This window comes from Coffea arabica, chromosome 5c, assembly GCF_036785885.1.
Source record: "Coffea arabica cultivar ET-39 chromosome 5c, Coffea Arabica ET-39 HiFi, whole genome shotgun sequence".
In the NCBI taxonomy this organism is placed as follows: Eukaryota; Viridiplantae; Streptophyta; class Magnoliopsida; order Gentianales; family Rubiaceae; genus Coffea; species Coffea arabica.
The window spans coordinates 1,831,544-1,847,189 of NC_092319.1; the positions used below are offsets into that span (position 1 = coordinate 1,831,544).

At 36.5% G+C, this 15,646-nt stretch overlaps 2 protein-coding genes across 2 annotated transcripts; one reads left to right on the forward strand and one right to left on the reverse strand.

The window, feature by feature from the left end:
- Window positions 1-5,116: 5,116 nt before the first annotated feature.
- On the reverse strand, window positions 5,117-6,005 carry LOC140007685 (putative F-box protein At3g47150). Its single transcript, XM_072050721.1, has 2 exons — window positions 5,874-6,005; window positions 5,117-5,743 (listed from the first exon to the last, which is right to left on the reverse strand). The coding sequence occupies exons 1-2, from the start codon at window positions 6,003-6,005 to the stop codon at window positions 5,117-5,119; spliced, it is 759 nt and encodes a 252-aa protein (XP_071906822.1).
- Window positions 6,006-10,086: 4,081 nt separating this feature from the next.
- LOC113690894 (protein transport protein Sec61 subunit gamma-1) lies at window positions 10,087-13,223 on the forward strand. The gene is made up of 3 exons (XM_072050410.1): window positions 10,087-10,301; window positions 10,397-10,522; window positions 13,048-13,223. Exons 1-2 carry the CDS (start codon window positions 10,208-10,210, stop codon window positions 10,510-10,512), a joined length of 210 nt encoding a protein of 69 aa, XP_071906511.1. The 5' UTR covers window positions 10,087-10,207; the 3' UTR covers window positions 10,513-10,522; window positions 13,048-13,223.
- Window positions 13,224-15,646: the final 2,423 nt, after the last annotated feature.

Sequence of the window (15,646 nt, forward strand, 5' to 3'; positions counted from 1 at the left end):
TGAAACCTAAGCTCTGATACCAACTGTGACAGTTCTCAGGGTCACATCACAGGGTACCTATCAGCTTGCCACCCGCACGCGGGCATCCCCTGCGGAGAGTTTCGCTTCGTGACTTTTCACGAACGAGAGGCTCGGGGCTTTTCCAGACGAAGGATGTAAAGTCCCAACTGTCGGCATATGGCTCTGATACCATCTGTGACGACCCCACTTCTCCCAAGGGCGAACCCAAGGGTATCGGCGGGCCGCCTGTCTAGCTCGCGCCAGGACTCAAAACTTAAAGCAATAAAACTAGATAAATCGAAAGAGCACTTTATACAATATATACAACCACCAAAAGTTATATTTACAGCTTCAAGAGTATTGAGTCAACCCACTCTAATATACTATGACCACAACCAGCAGAAGATAGACCCTAAGAAGGGTCCTTATACAAACCACCAAAACAAAGAAACAAACATACTCTATGTCCAACTATTACAATCAAACCTAACTAGACTAGTGTACGTGCCAAAAGTCCCCGCATCGGCCCCTGCTAAGGAAAACAAAAGGAAGGGGGTAAGCTATATGCTTAGTAAGTAAACAGGGGCGAAAGCGTAAATTTCACGTAACAACATTTACACAGTAAGAGTAAAGCAAAAGCAGAAAAGTAACATCACATAATAAGGATACAGATGGCTCCAAAGCCAAGTCATTTGCCATGCGTGATCTCCTGTCGACACTCCGTCGACCATAAATAATAGTCCGTAGAACTTCACTTGTACTCCCACCGTACACCTTATCACCCTCACTGGCCAGTCACCTCACAAACTTGCCCAGGCGAACGAAATCACAAACTTGAGCTTGAGTCACAAGCTCGGGTCACAAACTTGGTCCACATACTCGGTGAACCGGGTTCACAAACTTGGTGACCTCAAACCAGGTTGGACTGACTTCGACCAAGCCCCAACCGACTCGAATAGTCCATCTAGGTATTAAGATCGCCCCACAAACTTCACAAAATTTCTCAAAAATCACCCCGAACCACAAGCTCAAGGGGTTTAGTTCCAAAATGGTTCATATACATATGTCATGTACAAATATGTGCACAAATTAGGGTTTAGGTCGAGTGCGATAAAGTACACCCCCGCCTAGGTACCCTATTCATGCAAATCGAAACACATAATCAACGAACACACAAGAGCGGCCCGAATACTTACTCAAAATACCAAAAGCAGTACAAGAACAAAATCGCTTCGCGCGTTTTCGCTAGTAGTGGGCCCCACCGGCTCCGCCTAGCTCACCACGGTCTGAAATAGACGATTTTATCACATAATATCACAAACGACTACTAACAGATCCAAAACAAGCAAAACGGCAAAATTGACACACGAAATTGCGGAAACGGCAAAAAGGGCGCACGCGCTTACGCGGAACGGCAAACGGAAACGGCCAAATCGGCCATCTCAAACCGTTTTGATCAAAAGTGAGGCTAGGAATATTGGATCAAGGTGAACAAGACACCGTTTCGAAGCTATGAGGAAGGCCTACAATCCTCATGAAGATACCTTAAGCTAGATCCGAATCAAAACAGGTCAAAATCATGGAAAACGGTACCAGAAGTTTACATTTTGAATGGCAGACAGGGTCTGTTTACGGGACCATAACTCCCAGTTCACAAGTCCAAATCAGGAAATTGCAAAGGCATTAGAAAGCTGAGACATAAGGCTAAAACTTTGATGTTTTGGCCAAGACCTGAATCCACTCAGGACAGAACGAAATTCGGGTGTCAAAATACCCGTTAGAACTGTCCAGATACAATGCAGTTCTGACGATCGCTTTTGTTTCGGTCATAATAGGAGCTACGGAACTCGGATTTCGACGTACTTTATACCGTTTCGAAGCTGAGACCAAGATCTAAATTTCATATGAGGGATCAGCACCCAGTTCGTACATGATCAACACGAAAAAACCCACGATCAGAAACTAAAATTCAAAACGTACACAAACTAATGTATAAAACAGGCCTGAGGGTTTGGTCCATAACTCAGGATACTCTAATCCGTTTGACCTGAAATTTTACAGGTAGATTGAGGACTTAAGAGGCTACAATATTGAAGAAGGCCACTCAACCCAATTTCGAGTGTAACTACGTAAAAAATGTAACATATTATACCAGAATCTCATAACAGGTTCACAAACCGTATTCTAGTGCAAACATCATAAAACAGCCTATATAAGTCCAAATCCAGAAATTCCAAAGCCATCCGAAATCTTAGAAACAGGGCTATAAATCATCAGAAGGCCTCAACTACTGATTCCAAAGCATTCCCAACAAAAACAACCAATTACAATCGCAGTTCCTACACTCGGGTAAAACCAGAACAGCAATAGTAATTTCGACTTATCTCACTCTACACTACTCCGATTGACCTGAAATTTTGGAGGCCCCTCTAAAACGTCATTCCCTACAACTTTCATGTTTTAACCCAAGGCCAATTCGGCCTCTAACGAGGACCTAAAATTTCGGACAGAATGTTCTTATCAAAAACCCTAATTTTCTGAAATGCTTCCAAACCAGAAATTGATTGCAATTATTCACTTTTTCCACCCCCTAGAGTCATTATATACCATTTCTAATCGTCATAGATAGTCACACAATCATGCTTATATTAAAACAGAAAAATCGCCAAAATAATAAAAGTTCATCACTTCAACCATAAATCAAGAAATAATCCATAAACTTGCATCTTATACTACCACTAAGCATGATTTAAGCATCAATTAAAGGAGGAGGGTGATTCTTCACAACTTACCCTAAACACAAGAGGGAGAGAGATATAAGTCTTCTTGGCTTCCCAAATACTTCCACACAACACCTCACAAGCACTAAACTAAGAGGTTTTATGGAAGGAAATCAAGATTAAATGGTTAGTTTGTGAGATTGGACAAGTTTGGAGCAAGAAACTTGGAAGCTTTTCTTTCTTTTCTTGGAGGAAGTGGTTCGGCCAAGCTTAGAGGAAAAATGGGGAATTTTTGGTGATTTATTTAGTCAATGGTAAGACAATGAATAGTGGTCTTAAGGTTGGACCACTCAAATGGTGACACTTGTCCCTCATTTAATGACTTGCCTACCTTTCTTTTCTCTCTCCTCCACCTATCCACTTAATACCTATAAATATCTCTTCACACCTATAAATATCTTTTCACACCCGATAATTTAAATCCAGTATCCAAAACTTAACCTAGTTGGCCGAATTTTTCCGAACTTTTCGCACTAGTGGGTCCCACGTCCGATATACGTTCTTAATTTCTCAAAAACTAACCGATACTAGAAAAATCATCTAAAACTTATATTTACTCATAAAATTTATTTGGGGAATTTTTCTAATAAAGAAAATGTGGAAAAAGACGGGCGATAAATAAAACTCCATTTAAGCTTTCTAACATTGTGACACTAGAGGTTTACTAATCCAGAGTTTACTAACCGTTTTCAAACTTGTTAAACCTCTGTAAACTATAACGAATCCTATTTCTTCTTGTGCCAAAACACACACTAGAATACCGCATAAACTAGGGTTTTATCGTAAGCAAAGTTAGGGTTTTCAATCTTGGCCGAGATTAGGGTTTCTCCTTAGCCCTAAAACCTTAATTTAACCGTACAAAATAATGAATAACCCTAATCTCAACGTACGAACGGACTAGGTCCTCACATTTCTCATTGAACCTCTGCACATACGAGCGTAATGACTCACCGGGAGCCTGCTATAGGTTCAAGAGATAGGCCCAAGTCTTCGTGATTGGGCGGGACGAAACAAAGCGGTGAATAAACCTGTCTACCAACTCGTCCAATGAAGAAATGCTCCTTGGTTCCAGTCCTCAGAATCATTTTCGAGCTATCTTTTGCAAGAAAATGGGGAAAGCTCGATAAATCACGGCGTCGGAGACGCAGTACAGGCGGAATGCTGAGATGAATGCACAGAGGTGATTTTCGGGATCACCTCGGCCATCATAGGTCTGTAACACCGGGAGCTTGAAGTTGGGGGGAACCATTTCCCCATTGATGTTATCGGTAAAGGGCGGAACCCTCATGTAATTAGCTGCTAACCCCCCGGGGAGCCAAGGCGGGTCCTCAACTCGTTTTCCCAGTAATCCCCTGGAAAACGTCCGAAAAATAGAGGCAATTTTGGAGGTCGCCTTAGAAGAGGCGTGTCTGGAGGTACTCCGGGAGAGATGCCCATCATCGGAGTCCTCACCTGAAGACACCTCGGGTGAATTCGTTGACCTCCTCTTGGAGGATTCAGCTTTCTCTTTTCCCTGCCTCTTAAAATATCTCTCGAGCTCTTCGAAAATGTTGACATTTTCTGCCACGAATTCGGCCATCCGGGCCATGGCATCTTCGTTCGTGAGTGGGACTCTAGGGGACCCCTGCTCTTCAGACGCACGGTCGTGCTGAGCAGCGGAGCTGGGTTTAGGTCCACTAGAGGGAACTCGTCTACTCCTGGATCGCATAGGTCTCACTTTGCAGTACTCTCGTTCCCACAGACGGCGCCAGTTGAAGAGGTGATTTCCGACGGACAGCAGAACCGACCTAAATCAGTCCTTTCTCAGATGAAGTTTGATGAACCTGCTTATCCGAAATGAATGGTGGGGCTCCTCCCCTGGGATCATTCCGACGATCAAGTTAGTATATTGAAAGAATGAAACGTAATGAACAGTAAAAGGCAGTAGTGTGCTTACTTATTGGGAGTGAATAGGGGGTATTTATAGGGTAGGAATGGAGGACAGGAGGGTGGGTTCATGTTAGTGGGACCCACGTCCTGGCCATTAAGGCTCTGTCCGTTGCCAAGAGGTCTGACTCTGACACTGTAGTAGTCAGGGATTGATGGCGGGGAGTCTTGTGTGGTAGCCATTAAGAGCATCAGGTGCTTTTCAGATAAAGCATGAGTTCCGTACTGTGTCAGGTAAAGTTGACATCATCAGCGTGCAGCCGAAGTGGAAGGCATGAGGTGTAGAGGTTATCCATGTTAGAGGCCAAAGATCTGGCCGACCCAGGGGTCATGTTCAAGTCATGACCGCGTTCGGGTGACGGTCGAGATGAATAACCTCGGCACTGCGGGAATGGCCGAGGTGAGCATCCTTAGTACCCTGTTGAAAAAATTCCATCAACCACAATTCCTGCCACTGGCTGCAGTACTTCTCTCCGTGAACAAGAGCCACAACCAAGAGTGAGAATTTCAGCTTCAAGCTCATCAAAATCAGTGCCCTGTCTTTCAACTTTGCGTAGCTTCAGCAATTTATACACCCCGCTATTAGAAGCATCATATCCCAAAAAGAGTTTTGTACTAGTATTAACAGAATTATGATCTCGGAAAACAAGGTCTGGAAGAATCATCTTTTCTCCAGTACAAACATTGCAGACAAACACAACGTTCTGATAAAAAACACAAGTGATCCCATTGATCACCTCTGTAATTCCACCAAAAAATTTCGACACAGGCATTTTAAACCTGCAAAAGAAGGGCTCTATGGGCTGCTCTTCAACAAGAACGGATGAGTAGTAGAAAGAGAGTTGTCTGAGACCGGCAATGCGTTCAGGGATGGAAATCGGAAGGCCACCGCGATGAAAACTTCGATAACTGGCAGAGAACTGAGGACTGTTGATGATTGAACACCAGCTTTTCGAAATGCATTTGTACTTGTGTAGGTTCTTGACCTTTTCAAGCTTCATCAGCAAACCAAAGACGAAATCATTGGGCAGCTGCTGCTACAGCTTTTGCCGGGTTATTGAGCCATTACTTCTTGTAACCATGGCTGCTCTGAGAATCTTCTTCCTTCTCTTGTTCATCTATTGCTTCTCATCTATGTTTTGATTCATGGTTCAAAGTCGCGATTACGGTCGTGGTCGTAGGCAGCCGGGACCGTTCCACATCAGTTTCGGCATTGTATCCGAGGGGTCCATTCCGGTGACGACTTGGCTGAAACTTTGAACCATGGTTTTGATCATGATCGAATGCTGTTTCATCCATGATCTTGTATAAGTTCTTTTATTAAACTTTTGGCTTGGTTAAAACATATAAATACATTGCCCTGATCAGACTAGATGTCCCTAGAAGACTCCTGTGGATTTGGAATCCTTGGGATCCCTATCCATCGAGGATTCCAACAATGTTTTCAATTTAAAAGTTGATGGAAAAATGCCAAACGAGCTCAAAAAATTCTCAATGTTTGGCAACAACATTATGAAGTTCACAAAACGTAAAAAATGTTGTGGTTTGAGCTTGTTCGGTTTTCTTGCCTTTGTTTAGTTGGTAAAAGGCAAAATGCTTGAGTTTTATGTTAAAAAAAATTAATTTAAGATCTTTTAAAGCTATTATAAATATACTCATTCAAAAGTGTTTGGGTGAAAATATTTCTCATAACATACAATAAAAATGGGAAAATTACTCCTTTTACAAAAAAGATGACAAAAATTACTTCTAATTATATTTTGAAATTCCAAAAATCCCATAAAAGTACTATACACTTAAAATTTGATATGCCCAAAATAAAATCATACTAAAACCATACTAAAATAATTTAGTATGATTGAAGATAAAATCATACTAAAAGTTAAAATTTGATATGTCCAAAATAATCTATAGAACTTATAACATTCAAGCAATTTGGAATGTTTTTTTTTTGGGTACCTTGAGAACACCTTGAAATCAAATTTTATACATAATAGTTTTGCATTTTGTCTTTTATTAATTAAAGATAAAAAAAAGTTACAAATGACTTTAAAATATAATGTTTTAAAACTAAAATTCATTAAATCGATCATATAATATCTATATCTATATAAATTTGAGAAGGGATTTTTAGCAACAAGCCTCCATGCATCTTCCCATTTCCAATTCCATTTTTCTAGCATTTCACATTTAATTTAATTTATAAAATATATTTCTCTCAACTTCCACATCTACTCTTCACATTTGAAATTGTTGGTTAGTTTTTAAAATCATTTCATTTCAAATTGTTGGTTGATGTGCATGTTATCCTATTTGAACTTCAACCCATCAGGTTTCCGATTGCCTTGCGTTATTTATGGTTCTACAACAATTAAAACTTCTATAAAATCATAAGAAGAGATAACAAATATAACATCCTTTCATACTTTTTTATTAATTTAAATAAGTAAGATTGTTTACACTCCATTTTTGTTATTCACACTTCAATAATCATTTTGATCATATAATTTTCAGTAATTAGACTATATGATAAAACAAATGATGGAATTGCAAATAATAAAAAATTGAGTGCAAATAACATTTTCTTAAGTAAGAAGTGGCTCCCATGTCTTTCTAATTAAAAAAAGTAATTGCTCCGCTTACATAGGAATTTGGTTTGAAGTTTATTAGTGGGAGAGTAAAGAAAAAGAAAACATTGTCAAACTTAGTAAAAGTAAAAAAGTAAATGATAATATTTTATCTTTGAATTTAGTAATCCTAAGTAAAAGGGCAAAATTAAATAGAAAACAAAAAGGAAATAATGTCGTGGATTTAAAAAATCAAGAATGGTACCATTCATGAAATCCAAATTATGAAATCACTAAATAAAAAATAAAGTACTACTAGCCTTTTAACGTGGAAACTTTTTTTTTGAAATATTCATTTTTGATAAAAAAATAATGATAATAACAACACCAACTCTACCAAAATTTTTTTAAAAAGTAATATTATAGTTTAAGAGAAAGATATAGAACATTCAACCCTAAAATACTACTTAATTTGTATATATATGGCCCAAATTTGACAATAGATTTGAATAAGAGTGCAAAACGCAAACATTAAGGATAACTTTTGGTATCATTAATTATTTTATGTATTCTTATTACTGTCTTCATATGTAAATATGTATTTGGTATGTTAAAATATATATATATATATATATATTGATTGTAGTACTTGAGGATATTATAGATATTATCAGTTTTTTATTTCCATTTTTAGATACTAATAATTGCAACCATTGTAATTAATTTTCAATTTTATATTTTCATTATGATAGATAAAGTTAAATATATTGGGTCGCAGGGATATGAATTTAGAGGTTAGGCATAGGGGGAGGAGTGAGGGAAGAAAATGGTGAGATGTTGAAAAGTAGCAGGAAAGGTTGAAGAAGAAATATGGGTTACAAGGATGGGCGGAGAAGGGAGAGAAGAAAAAAGGGGATTGCAGGGATATGACAGAGATGACAAAAAAATAATAATAATAATAAAGATGATGGTATCATGATAGAGGATATGAAAGTCGTAGGAGGCATCTGATAACTAGCTGGCGTATAAGAGAAGAGGGAAATGATGGTGATTTTTAATAATTTTGAGAACTTTAAAAACACATTACGGAGAATTTTTTTTTAAATATACATTAAAGTTTAGGAAAAATGCTAATCTAAATGCAGTCAACAATTTTAGGGGCATGAGATACGAGAAAGATTTTTTTTCTAAAAATGGAAGAAAATAAATTGGTTATAATTTATTTTTTTATTATAAGTTTTGATATATGGGTATAACATAATATGTTTTGTCGGATATTGATAAATTGACTTTTTTTAGAAAACTTTTCTTACCTTACCACCCAACCTAACCCTCTCCTTAAATGCGTTAACAATTCTTTTATCATGTAAATCATTATATATTAAATTTTTTTCAAGATATTAAGCATACACTTCTTTAAAATTTTTAGTCTATATATATATATATATATATATATATGTATACTTATTATTTTGTACCACAATATATAAATATATAAAATATTATTTTGATTTGAAATATAACCCCATGCATAGCACGGGTCAAAATGCTAGTTATTTTAAACTTGTGAATTTTTAGAGCTCGTTTGGTGCTTTTTTTCCTGTGATAATTTTACTAGAAAAAGCATAATCCTTGAAGATCAATCAAATCCAATAATTTATTTGAGATGTTTTCAAAGTATACATACATGCATGCATACATATTTGTAGTTACCAACAATCTTTACAATTGTGATATCTTTTCCTATTAAGAAGTGAAAAGTACGTAAACCGTAAAAAACGCCAATGACATTAACTTTTAGGGAAATATTATTCGCACTCTACTTTTTGTTTATCGTATTTTTATTATCTTATTATAGTTTTTGCTAATCGCACTCTTCTTTTTACCTTATGATTTTCATTTAGTACACTTTATGATAAAACAAACGGTGGGAGTGCGATTGACAAAGAGTGAGGTGCAAATAACATTTAATCTCCTAACTTTTATTGGTAATTCATGTCATGTATAGCGAAGATAAGCCCTGCACAATATTTGAGGGTTTTTTGTTCCCGTGATGCTTGTTTGACAATAAGAAGTGAAGCCCTCCCCCCACTAAAAAAAAGAGTGAGATTGTTGTGAGCCAAAGATATTAACATTTTTTTTTGGGTGCTTAATATTATGTTCATAGTGACGGCATTTTTTTTTTAAAAAAAAATCTTACTATGATTCCAAAGCCAAGGGGCAAAAGAGTGATTAGTTGAAAACAAAGGCTCGTTTGGATTAACTGTTTTTGGAGGTGTTTTTTAAAAATTTTACTTTAACTGTGTATATGAAAAACTTAAAGAAGCAAAGGTGTAGACTCAAAACTATATAGTCGAAAGAAAAACTTAATAGTTTTGGACCAAAAGCACATTGATCCTTTATTAAATCTCCCAAAACAAGCATTTGTTTATTATTTCCATATAGCCAAAAACTATAATGCCAAAATTTAGGTTAAATAATAAACATATTGTTTCGAGAAAAAAAACCAATATATTTGCCCATAATATGAAAAAACAAGCTAATAAAATAAATTAGCCACATTTTTGTAATTTCATTTCATCCTTCATCGAATCCGGATCAACAACCGGTCCAACCCTACTTTTTCACAACGCGCGACGCGCAAAAAAGAAGAAGGGCCTTATTTATTTATTTTATTTATTTACTTAATAATACAAAATCCACTACCCAATAGAACTCCGCCAAGTGCTCATCTTGCATTCTGATTGGCCATTTCTACGTGCTTGACTTTTTCTCAATTGATGGTTTTTTAACTCCGTCAAATCTCCGTTTTCTCTCTTTGATTCAGATCTCTCCCTCTCTTTCTCTATATATTTTTCTTCCTCTCTCCACCCCCAAAATTTCCCCATTTTTGTTGGAAAAAAAAGGGATTTTCATTTTCTAGAGAAGATAAAAATGGACGCTTTGGATTCAGTATTCGATCCGCTGAGAGACTTCGCCAAGGATAGCGTTCGTCTCGTCAAGAGATGCCACAAGCCCGATCGGAAAGGTAAAATTGTTATTCAATTTTGATTATTTCAGCTGCGATTTTTTTTCTTTTTCTTTTTGTTTTGGATTGATGATTGTTTTGTTTTTGGCTGGTAGAATTTACGAAGGTGGCGACGCGGACGGCGATCGGGTTCGTGGTGATGGGATTTGTGGGGTTTTTCGTGAAATTGATCTTCATTCCCATTAACAACATCATCGTGGGAGCTTCTTAATCCCTAATAGGTATTCTCTTTTCCATTTTTCTGAACAATTGTTTTGATTATAGTGCAACTTTTTTTTTTACCTTTGTGGATTATTGATTTAATCACATAAAATTGGATTAACCATCTATTCGGGGAAATATGCTTATCTGGGATGAATTAATTATGCTGGATATCTCAATAATGCAGGAGTTAAGAAACAATTTGGACTATGATTTTGGAGTTGACTAAGGATATAGAAATTTTGATTAGGGAATTGGTATTGGAACTAACAAATTTGTTAATTGACTTCTGTGACCATGTGAAATGACAAGGTTACCCATATTTTTTTGTTCCACGTACTCCATTTTCTTTTATTAAGGCAGTAATTATAGTGAAAGATTTGGTCTATTTGTATTTTTACATGATTAGATAAGTCAGGGAGGAGTGCCATTTCTAATCATAGGAGAAGCCTTTATGCCTTGGAAAATTGTCAGTACTGATCTGATCAGTTGCTGAAGAATGATGGAATTTGTGATCTTCTGTACTCGTGGATGGGACTTTTTTTCTATGGTTTTGGTGGGGGGAAAAGAAAGAGAGAAAGGGGGGGGGGGGGGGAGAGTAAATGCGTCACAAGTCCTAGAAGATCAGGTTTTCTTTGCTTAAAAAATTGAATATTTCCAAAGTGTCATTCACAAATTAAAGCTCTTGTCCCCACAAAAATTTCAAAAGATTTGTATTCCACACCTAAATATAGATAGGTGTATAAGTCCACCCATCAAAATTGATTTTCTGCGGCTATTATGTTTGTACTGTTGGATTTACTGTTCTTTTCAAACTGTTAATAAGTTATCTAAAAAAATGGATGTGGAAAATGGAAAAGGAAAAGGAAATTGTGTTGATTATTTGGAAGTGTCATGATAGCTTGTTATGTTCTTAGCCACTTGTGCTGGTAGTTTAGTCAGATTGTCACTGAATATGCTAGTTAGAGGTCTTGTGAAGTTTTGTGTTTCTACAAGCAAACTCAAGTTGTGGCTAAGTATCTAACTTTGGTTTACTCTTGTGGCAAAATGGGATGTTCATGCATGTGGCATTGTTTTATGGGTAGCTTGAGCCTGATGTGCTGATACTTCTAAGTCTGTTCATTTGGTAAGAAACATGACTGTGTCATAGAGGTAATTAAACAGGGTTGAAAATGGGCTTATCTCTCCCTTGTTTGAAATTGAGGAGGGAGATACGGTAAAAGGGTCTCCAAATTTTTATGCTTCTTTTCGCCCTTAGGCTCTTGAGGATGAGAATAAAGGCCTAAGCTCCCGTTGACTTGGTGAGAGAGCAGAAATGCAAAATTCTGAAATGAGATTCCCTGTGACTTTCAATGTATTCATACTCCTCTCATTTCTTGTAACAGAGAAAGTAATGTACATTCGAGAATATTTACCTGGCTGACGAAGTTGTTTCCTTCTCCCTCAGTTTTAGTTAACATCATTACATCAGGGTGTTAAAATGATCCCTGATTTGTGTGATTTAATGAGTTGGGTGTCTTAATTAACCTTTTCCCTCGACAAATTTGGGCAGCTGAATTTCTCTTGATGGATATAAAGGTTTACTTTATAGGGATGCTCAGACTGCTCATGTGTGGAGGACAAGAATTTAATTTTTGTTTGATATTTCCAGAGGCCACTCCTGTGAAATCCCTAGGATTCAAGAATTTTGTTGTTAACTATTGAAGTGGACTTGTGTATTGTCTGTGCTGACAACTACCTGGTGACATGTTAGAGTTGAAATATGAATGAAAGTTAGTCTGTATTGTCTTGTGTACTTATTAGAGTTGAAATATGACTGAAAGTTAGTCTGTATTTGTTGCTTGATGCATGTATTGTCTTGTGTACTTATTAGAGTTGAAATATGCCATGTTAGAGTTGAAATATATGACTGAAAGTGGACTTGTGTACTGTCTGTTCCGACAACTACATTATTTTCTTTCAAAAATATTTACTTTTAATTAACGAGGAAGATGTTTTTGGTTTTTTGCTGCTGAAGTAAATGAATGTTTATACAAGTGATTCATTTAATTCATTCTATGAATATATGTTATACTTTTATCTTTCTTTATTTTCCTTGAATCAGTTTCTCTTATATGTGTAATGTACTTTTTTTATTTATAATGAATGCTCTGACATTTTTCATATATTTATTTCTGCATGGGAACTTAGTCAATTCATGGTTCTGTGACATTTTATCAGCCTTGGCTAAGTTTGTTTAAGGTTGAATTGATGAATATCCGGCACAAGCTTAAAGTAATGTCCATGCTTATTAAGAAATTAATAAAGGTGGAACAAAAACAATTTGGCCACTTTGCCTGGCTTGTTTGTATTCCCAGATATTTTGGGTGATGTTTTACTCAATTGCAACTTGAAGAGATGTTTTTGATGGCTTTAACAGTTCACATTTAATGCTTGCTTAATTTATACTATTTAAAACTAGACGTGTGCGTTCCATTCAAGTAGGTTCTACTGATATTTCTAGATATTGTTTTGCTAACTGTCCACTTTCTTTATCTCTTTTCAGGTAGCAGCTTTTGCCTTGAGGAACTTGGATTTACTTTTTTGAGGAAAGTTTGCTTAGTTGGAGTTCTAGTCCCTTGGGATTAGGCTAGAAGAATGTACTTTGATTAGTGATCTTGAACTTGTATTTTTGACTGATGGAAGTACTAGTTATTAAATTCCATTCCTACAGTTCAGTTAGCTCCCCTGCTTTTGCATTTTGCTCACTCTATGCAATTAATTGATAATCCCCAAGCCTTTCTCCGTGTTGAAAATTAAGACTCCGAAGTTTTGCGGTGGTGCAAAAACCTTATGTTCTGTTTGATATGGTTTTTTCCTCCTACGTCTATTCTGACGTATGAGCCCGCGGTGACGTTTAAAATCTGTGCCTCAATTAAACTCGATTACATTTGAATAGACTTGATTGAGTTTGATTTGATTCGATTAGATTTAATTAAATTCGACTTCAAGTTCAAGTAAGGTAAACCGAAGTCGAGTTCGAGTTTAACCTCAATTTCTAAAAGTTTGACAAGTTCGATCTCAATTATTTTATCTCAAGGTGAGCTCGAATAGTGCACTGTTCGAGGTTAACTTGACTCTATGCACCCGTAGTTGCAAGGGTAAACTAGATAGAGTGTATTTTGATACACATCACTTGTCGCATTTTGTTTGGAAATCTATTAGAGTACGTAGAAACAAGGGATTAATTGATTTTGAAAATCTTGTGAGACAGTTCTTTAATTACCTCTTCATATCATTTGCACTTTTTTAAATAAGGTTGGAACTAAATTTGTTTTCTAAAAACACCTCCAAACACAAAACACAAATTCTTAACCACTTGGACGAATAATAAGGTTGGAGGTCATATCAGAACCGGAAACTAACAAAACCAAAGGAGAGGGAGGGCGGGGGGTGGGGGGAAGAGGGATACCTCAATCCAGTCCATAAAAAAGGATAAGGAAACAAATGCATAAATTTAGCTAAGGGTATAAACGAGTTGGATTATGATGTAAGAATATTAATAAAATGATTATTCCACCCTGAAATGGACTAAAATGGAACTTGTGAGTCCCAAACTTCTTGTAATTGTGATTTGTTACCATAAATTTTTACGAAAATCAAGTGGCGAAAGGAAAATTTGCAATCGATACATTATAGAGAGCAAATTTTAACATCATAAATATCCTTGTTAGCATATTAAGTTTAATTGCTGAGATTTTTATAGTATTAAAGTTCGTTCTTTGTTATATTTTGGTTGCAGATTTTTTTGATTATTTGTTGTTATTCATATTTATCAATGGATTTATAACTGAAAAGAGTAATTTGAATATTACATTAAGTGAAATATATAGAATGATATACTATTTTTGATACTATATATGATTTGATTCTTGTTGATAAACAGTTAGTTTCTAATATTTTTTTTGGAGAAATTCCACTTTACCCCCCTGTGGTTTAGCATTTTTTCACATAACCCCCCTATGGTTTCAAAAGCTATACATAACCCCCTTATGGTTTGGATTAAAGTGTCAAAGTAACGGAAATAGTCACTCGTAACGGCGTCACCTAAAATGTCAAAAATACCCTTATGTAAGGTTGAAATTTATGTATTAACCAAGGGGGGTTATGTGTATATTTTGAAAATCATAAGGGGGTTATATGGTAAAGTATTAAATCATAAGGGGGTTATATGATAAAATATAAAAATCATAGGGGGTTAATGTGTCATGTATTTATAAGGGTAATTTCGACATTTTTAGAAGTTCCGTTACGAGTGACTATTTCCGTTACTTTGACACTTTAATCCAAACCATGAGGGGGTTATGTATAGCTTTTGAAACCATAGGTGTGTTATGTAAAAAAAGGGTAAACCACAGGGGGATAAAATGTAATTTACCCATTTTTTTTTAATGTTTGGGCTAGTATTAGATTAACTAAATAATATGCATTATTGAGGAGCAAATAGTGAAATCATGTATTTTCTCTCTCTTGAGCTTTGTGCAGGTTTTAAAACTTAAAAGGAGATCAGTGAAATAGTCAAAAACATCAATGGAGGTTTCTGAAATAATCCCAATTTTTTGCCCGACTTATACTTCTACCACTAGTGCAGTAGCAACTCGTATTTAGAGCCGACTCACATAAAATGACGCTCCAGATCTACTGCTACAATGGCGGGCTCAAGCATTTCAAATGATTTGATTCTTCATCTGCTCCTGAGGTTACCACCACAGTCTCTGTTACGATTCAGGTGCGTGTCAAAATCATGGCGCGCCCTGATTGACAGTCCAAAGTTCATTGCGGTGCATATAACGCAATCACTTTGACCCAAGAGCTCATCAGTATGTCTTTAGGGGTTACGTACAAGGTCGGTTCAAGATTTATGCCGCAAGATTTGATTCAGTAAGAAATTTCAACCTTACTTTGGGAACGCTGAAGGACCCTCCTATTTCATCGCCTAATTTCTGGGGGACTAAACTTGTTGGATCCTGTAATGGTTTGCTCTGCTTGGAGTATGCCTATACTCGAATCATTCTGTGGAATCCATGGGTCAGGAAGTACGTTAAGGTACCGTATTCCCAGTTCCAAAGTAAATCATCCAGGGGCCCGGTGAGCCATGGTTTTGG

Coding starts and splice junctions, on each gene's coding strand:
- LOC113690894 (XM_072050410.1), top strand. CDS start 10,208: ATGGACGCTTTGGATTCAGTATTCGATCCGCTGAGAGACTTCGCCAAG. Junction 10,302..10,396: donor CCACAAGCCCGATCGGAAAG/GTAAAATTGTTA, acceptor TTTGGCTGGTAG/AATTTACGAAGGTGGCGACG.
- LOC140007685 (XM_072050721.1), bottom strand. CDS start 6,005: ATGGATGAAACAGCATTCGATCATGATCAAAACCATGGTTCAAAGTTT. Junction 5,744..5,873: donor GGCTGCCTACGACCACGACC/GTAATCGCGACT, acceptor CAAAAGCTGTAG/CAGCAGCTGCCCAATGATTT.